This window comes from Canis lupus, chromosome 35, assembly GCF_003254725.2.
Source record: "Canis lupus dingo isolate Sandy chromosome 35, ASM325472v2, whole genome shotgun sequence".
In the NCBI taxonomy this organism is placed as follows: Eukaryota; Metazoa; Chordata; class Mammalia; order Carnivora; family Canidae; genus Canis; species Canis lupus.
Window position 1 is genome coordinate 26,421,868 of NC_064277.1, and position 7,243 is coordinate 26,429,110.

The following is a 7,243-nucleotide window of genomic DNA, read 5'->3' on the forward strand; positions in this document are numbered from 1 at the left end:
ATATCTTTCAATAGTAACTCTGAACGTGAATGGGCTTAATGACCCCATCAAAAGGCGCAGGGTTTCAGACTGGATAAAAAAGCAGGACCCATCTATTTGCTGTCTACAAGAGACTCATTTTAGACACAAGGACACCTACAGCCTGAAAATAAAAGGTTGGAGGACCTTTTACCATTCGAATGGTCCTCAAAAGAAAGCAGGGGTAGCCATCCTTATATCAGATAAACTAAAATTTACCCCGAAGACTATAGTGAGAGATGAAGAGGGACACTATATCATACTTAAAGGATCTATCCAACAAAGGGACATAACAATCATCAATATTTATGCCCCAAATGTGGGAGCTGCCAAATATATCAAATAATTAATAACCAAAGTTAAGACATACTTAGATAATAATACACTTGGTGTATTATACTTGGTCATAATACTTGGTGACTTGAATGTAGCAATTTCTACAATCGACAGCTCTTCTAAGCACAACATCTCCAAAAAAACAAGAGCTTTAAATGATACACTGGACCAGATGGATTTCATAGATATCTACAGAACTTTACATCCAAACACAACTGAATACACATTCTTCTCAAGTGCACATGGAACTTTCTCCAGAATAGACCACATACTGGGTCACAAATCGGGTCTGAACTGATACCAAAAGATTGGGATAATCTGCAATTATCCCAATGCAAATTATCAATTATTGATTATCAATAATCAATTATCCCCTGCAAATTTTGAGACCATAAAGCTATGAAATTAGAGCTAAATCACAAGAGGAAGTTTGGAAGGATTTCAAGCACGTGGAGGTCAATGACCATCCTGCTAAAAGATGAAAAGGTCAACCAGGAAATTAGGGAAGAATTAAAAAGACATAGAAACTAATGAGGAGGAGGGGCAAGATGGCAGAAGAGTAGGGTCCCCAAATCACCTGTCCCCACCAAATTACCTAGATAACCTTCAAATCATCCTGAAAATCTATGAATTCGGCCTGAGATTTAAAGAGAGAACAGCTGGAATGCTACAGTGAGAAGAGTTTGCGATTCTATCAAGGTAGGAAGGGGGGGGGGAGAAATAAAGAAACAAAAGGCCTCCAAGGGGGAGGGGCCGCGAGGAGCCGGGCTGAGGCTGGGGCGAGGGTCCCCAGGACAGGAGAGCCCCGTCCTGGAGACGCAGGAGCTGCACCAACCTTCCCGGGCGGAAGGGGGCCCGCAGGGAGGTGGAGCAGGACCCAGGAGGGCGGGGATGCCCTCGGGCTCCCTGGGACACTAACACGCACCTGCGCCCCGGGAGAGTGCGCCGAGCTCCCTAAAGGGCAGCAGGGCGGGCGGCTGGACCCCGAGCAGCTCTGGGGGGCTCGGGGGCGGCTCCGCGGAGTGCTTCAGAGTTCCTGTGGGGGCTGAATCCAGGGCTCCAGAGCTGGCCCCGCCACTGGGGTTGTTCCTCCTGGGGCCTCACGGGGTAAACAACCCCCACTGAGCCCTGCACCAGGCTGGGGCAGAGCAGCTCCCCCAAGTGCTAACACCTGAAAGATTCAGCCCCCGAAGTAACTCCGGAGCTCTCCGTCTGCAGGGCCTGGAGGCTCCGGGCGGGCCGCTGATCTGCTCAGCTCGGGGCAGGAGCGTCCTCGCTGTCCTGGGCCCTCCCGGCCTCTGCCTTCCCGGGGGGAGGCCGGATCCTGGGCTGTGTCCCGGCGCCCTGTGCTCCCGGTCTGCGCTGTTGGATTCGCGCTCCCCCCCGCAGCCCCCTCCGCGGAGCCTCTTCCTCTGCCCGAGCCCCCCCGAGCTGCTCCGGGTCCCCCGTGCGCGCTGCAGCCCTTAGGGAGCTCGGCGCACTCTCCCGGGGCGCAGGTGTCAGTTAGTGTCCCCGGGAGCCCGAGGACATCCCCGCCCCCCTGGGTCCTGCTCCAACTCCCTGGAGCCCCTTTCCGCCCGGGAAGGTTGGTGCAGCTCCTGCTCCTCCGGGACGGGGCTCTTCTGTCCTGGGGACACTCGCCCCGGCCTCAGCCCGGCTCCTCGCGGGCCCCTCCCCCTTGGAGGCCTTTTGTGTCTTTCTTTTTTCCCATCTTCCTACATGATAGAAGCGCGAACTCTTCTCACTGTAGCATTCCAGCTGGTCTCTCTTTAAATCTCAGGCCGAATTCGTAGATTTTCAGGATGATTTGAAGGTTATCTAGGTAATTTGGTGGGGACAGGTGACTTGGGGACCCTACTCTTCCGTCATCTTGCGGAACCCTCTCTCAGATTGAAGTGTTCTTAAGGCAAGAAAGAAAAGATACTAAGTATGTAAGGTAATGGATATGTTAACTACCTTGATTGTGGTCATTATTTCATAATTTGTATGTAAATAATCAACTTAGAGCCCTTAAAATTATACAATTTTTATGAGTAAACTATGCCTTCAAATTCTAGAGGGGAAAAAAGTAGAAAAAATGTGAATTGCTACCCTTTGGGAAAAGATATATAAATAACTACTTAAGCTAAAAATGCACACATTCTTCAATCTCATTCCCAAGAATCAAATATAAAAATTAAAATATTCATATATAAAAATTGATAAGTATAAGGACATTTTTATATTTATTATATTGTATTATTTATATTATATTATTAATTTTATTATTAATATTATATATTAATGATATATATGTTATATTATTTATAACACAGTGAATGATCATCAATAGGGAAATGAAATAATGCCAAATAAATACATAAATATATACATACATACTAGCCCAGAAGACTCAGAAGGATTTCTATTAAGTGCTACTAAGAAAGAAAATCAAAACATAAAAAGTATAAGAACTTCACATTTTTGTTTAAAAAATAAAACATTTGTGTGAGGGAGAGAACAGAGAAAATGTATAAAAGGATACATGCAAGACTGTTAACGAGAATTGTTTCATTGGAAAGAGAGTTGCTCTGGAGGGAGATTGGGAAAAGGGAGGAGCTACCAAAAAATACAAGGAAAAGAAAATCTTTCATTTAAAGGTGCTTATGTAGCACATGAGAAAATGCTCCATATCACTTGCCATCAGGGAAATACAAATAAAACCACAATGAGATCCCACCTCACACCAGTGAGAATGGGGAAAATTAACAAGACAGGAAACAACAAATGTTGGAGAGGATGTGGAGAAAAGGGAACCCTCCTGCACTCTTGGTGGGAATGTGAACTGGTGCAGCCACTCTGGAAAACTGTGTGGAGGTTCCTCAAAGAGTTAAAAATAGACCTGCCCTATGAGCCAGCAATTGCACTGTTGGGGATTTACCCCCAAAGATTCAGATGCAATGAAACGCCGGGACACCTGCACCCCGATGTTTCTAGCAGCAATGGCCATGATAGCCAAACTGTGGAAGGAGCCTCGGTGTCCATCGAAAGATGAATGGATAAAGAAGATGTGGTTTACGTATACAATGGAATATTCCTCAGCCATTAGAAACGACAAATACCCACCATTTGCTTCAACGTGGATGGAACTGGAGGGTATTATGCTGAGTGAAGTAAGTCAATCGGAGAAGGACAAACAGCGTATGTTCTCATTCATTTGGGGAATATAAATAATAGTGAAAGGGAATATAAGGGAAGGGAGAAGAAATGTGTGGGAAATATCAGAAAGGGAGACAGAACATGAAAGACTCCTAACTCTGGGAAATGAACTAGGAGTGGTGGAAGGGGAGGTTGGCGGGGGGTTGGGGGTGACTGGGTGACGGGCACTGAGGTGGGCACTTGACGGGATGAGAACTGGGTATTATTCTATATGTTGGCAAATTGAACACCAATAAAAAATAAATTTATTTAAGAAATAACTTTCTGATAATAAATTAAAAAATCAAAAAAGAGAAGTTAGGGATAGTTTCCCCCCCCCAAAAAAATGACATCAGCTACTAATGTCAAAAGTATATATATTTCTCTTTTCTATTCTCAGTGCTCTGTGGAATGACTAAATAGATAAGTGGTTGAGTGAATTCTCAAATATATTGATTACTGAATTACATTGACAGCAAGGAGCTGTATAAACCACACTGTTTGCAGGGATGTTAGAACATCTATAGTAATGGAAATAAAATCAAGATGACTGAGCCAGAGATGCTCTGGGTGAGCTGAGGCACCTGGACATTCTGAAACCTCTGCACAGGTCACAGCACACTGTTTGCAATCTCACATACTCCAACAGATTGTCTGTGTGGAGAGCTCTCCCCCTGGAAAGCCACGAGTGCTTGGAGACCAGGTCCTCAGAGACTCTTAAGAGACACCAAATCTAAGCACACCTCCCTCATGAGGGATCCACAGAGTAAAGACAGAGGATCCTGAGCAGGTCACTAGACGTCATCTGCCTTCAGCACCAGCGATTTCTCCAACGCAAAGATATTATTCAGAGAATGTCTCCTGTAAGCCAGGAAGGTGGGAGAACCAAGGACTTTCCACTTGCAAAGTATCAGTGTGTGAGCTTGCATTTTATGACACAGTCTTGAACATGGTTATGGTTTTGCAAAGAATTTGAATGTATTCATCTATCGAACCATATCTCTGCTGTTTTATATTTTCATGTTAAACGTGTTTTCACTCTCACTGTTATTTGAAATGATATTTACATTGTATAATAATGATTTGCTGCCTTAGATGAACCTAGAATGTGAGATTGTGTTATGTCCATTCCTGTGCTTGTATTTAGAAATGTGATGTGTTAGTGTGTGAATTGGTGGAGTTTGTGTGTGTGGTTTGGGGATTTGCACATGCGCTCGGGTGTAAAGGAGATGCATTTCAGGGTCTGGAAGATGCAGCAATGAGCAACCAAGAAAGACCCTTCATGTCCTTCCCAAGAATCTTTGAAAACTAGGGAGACCCTCAGTCCTTCAAATAACTGTTTACCTGCCTCTGGGAGCTCAAAAGAGGTGACTTTTTAAATTTCTTTCCTCCTTTGTGCAAACCATGAAATTTTTCCAAAGGCAAAACAATCAAGGAAAACTGAGAAAGAGAGGGGTCAAGTGGGTCTGGTAGATGAAGAATGTTTAAAAGGGCACTTGGCGGGATGAGCACTGGGTGTTATGCTATATGTTGGCAAATTGAACTCCAATAAATAAATAAATAAATAAATAAATAAATAAATAAATAAAAAAGAGAAGAAACTCAGGTCACAGAGGACATACACTGAGAGGAAAGGAAGGAGAAGCCACAGAGAAGAAAGAAAGGGAAAGACAGGCGCAGAAGGACCCCAGAGGGAGATGAACACAAGGGAAAGCCCCTTGACTTAGAACAGGGTGTTTCTCACTCTGAAGGCAGAGGAATTCTGGCTTTGAGAAGAACAGTGCCAGCGGCAGGGCTCCATGGACAAGGAGAGAAGACCAGACAAGGATGACTCACATGTCCACCCAGAGTAAACTGAGGACAGATCTAAGTGTGTCCTATGAAGGGCAGGAGTCCCAGGACCACTGAAGAGAAAGCCAAGCTCTCAGGGCTCAGTGCTCACCTGGCTCCAATGACAGCAGGTCTGACAGGGACATGGCCTGTGCTGCCTCACGGGCTATGAAACCCTGAAATAAAGGGTATTCCAGCGTCTTCCTGAGCAGGTGCAGCAAGGGGCCACCTCTGTCCATGTCACAGCTCCGCAGCTGCTGTTTCTCTGTCCTGTGGGAGTGGCATGAGCACCAACAGCTCCGTGGTGACCGAGTTCATCCTTGTGGGCTTCTCCCATCTGGCCAACCTGCAGGGCTGGCTCTTCACATTCTTCCTTGCCGTCTATCTGCTCACCGTGGCAGGCAACCTCCTCATAGTGCTGCTGGTCTCCACGGATTCTGCTCTCCAGTCCCCCATGTACTTCTTCCTGCGCATGCTGTCGGCCCTGGAGATCAGCTACACATCTGTCACCATGCCCCTGTTGCTGCACCACCTCCTCACAGGCCAGCGCCGCATACCTCGCTCAGGCTGTGCTCTCCAGATGTTCTTTTTCCTTTTCTTCGGTGCCACAGAGTGTTGCCTCCTGGCTGCCATGGCCTATGACCGCTATGCAGCCATCTGCAAACCCCTTCGCTACACACTTCTGCTGAGTCCCCGGGTGTGCCTGCAGCTAGCAGGGCTGGCATGGGCCTGTGGGGCAATGGTGGGCCTGGGCCACACCTCCTTCATCTTCTCCCTGCCCTTCTGTGGCCCCAATGCCATCCCACACTTCTTTTGTGAGATCCAGCCCATCCTGCAGCTGGTATGTGGAGACACCTCACTCAATGAGCTGCAGATTATCCTAGCTGCTGCCCTCATCATCCTCTGTCCCTTCGGCCTCATCCTGGGCTCCTATGGGCATATCCTGGCCACGATTTTCCGGATGCCGTCTGTTGCTGGCCGCCGCAAGGCCTTCTCCACCTGCTCCTCTCACCTGCTGGTGGTCTCCCTCTTCTATGGCACGGCCATCTTCATTTACATCCGCCCTAAGGCCAGTTATAATCCAGCCACTGACCCTGTGCTGTCTCTCTTCTATGCTGTGGTCACCCCCATCCTTAATCCCATCATCTATAGCCTGCGGAATGCGGATGTCAAGGCTGCCCTGAGGCGAACATTCCAGAAAATGAAGCCTGCGGACACTTGACAAGGGGGTGACAATGGAGGCTGTCACTCCCAGTCACCTCCCATCACCAAGCATCAAAGGTAAGGAAGCATGGTCCTCACCTGGGCAGGGGGCAGCCTGTCAAGAACAGAGTTATCTTGGAAGAATGGAGCCAAACCACTTTCAGACCCCTGCAACCCACACACACGCGCTATTCTGCCTTCTGTCCTAAGGAACAGGATACCCAGGATGGATGATCACCTGTGTCGAAGCAGAGCAAGTCAACCCTAAGGACATGTTATAAAATGTCCTCGCACCAGACCACCAAGGTAATGAAACCTCCAGGCACAATACTGATTCCTTTGTTTTAAGGTTTTATTTATTTGAGAGAGTGTGTGCACACAGGCAGGGGGAGGCACAGAAGGAGAGGGAGAAGCAGCCTCCATGCAGAGCTCAGAGTCCACTGCAGGGCTAGAGCCCAGGACCCTGAGATCAGGACCTGAGTGAACCAGAGTCGGACGCTTCGCTAGCAGAGCCACCAGGCACCCTTCAGCACCGATTCTTAAAGGACTGACACATCTGTATCCCAGGTCAAGACTGGCCTCCCGTGTGGCCCTGCTGCTCTGTGCACCCATACACACAGGGACACCTAACTACATCCATCAGCAGGCACAAAGCAGCGTCCCCAGGATCTGAGGTTGG

General features: G+C 47.5%; 1 protein-coding gene across 1 annotated transcript; it reads left to right on the top strand.

The window, feature by feature from the left end:
* The first annotated feature begins 5,644 nt into the window (after nucleotides 1-5,644).
* Nucleotides 5,645-6,583, top strand: LOC112674445 (olfactory receptor 10C1). Its single transcript, XM_025470905.3, has one exon. It carries the CDS (start codon nucleotides 5,645-5,647, stop codon nucleotides 6,581-6,583), a length of 939 nt encoding a protein of 312 aa, XP_025326690.1.
* The last annotated feature ends 660 nt before the right edge of the window (nucleotides 6,584-7,243 follow it).

Coding starts and splice junctions, on each gene's coding strand:
- LOC112674445 (XM_025470905.3), top strand. CDS start 5,645: ATGAGCACCAACAGCTCCGTGGTGACCGAGTTCATCCTTGTGGGCTTC.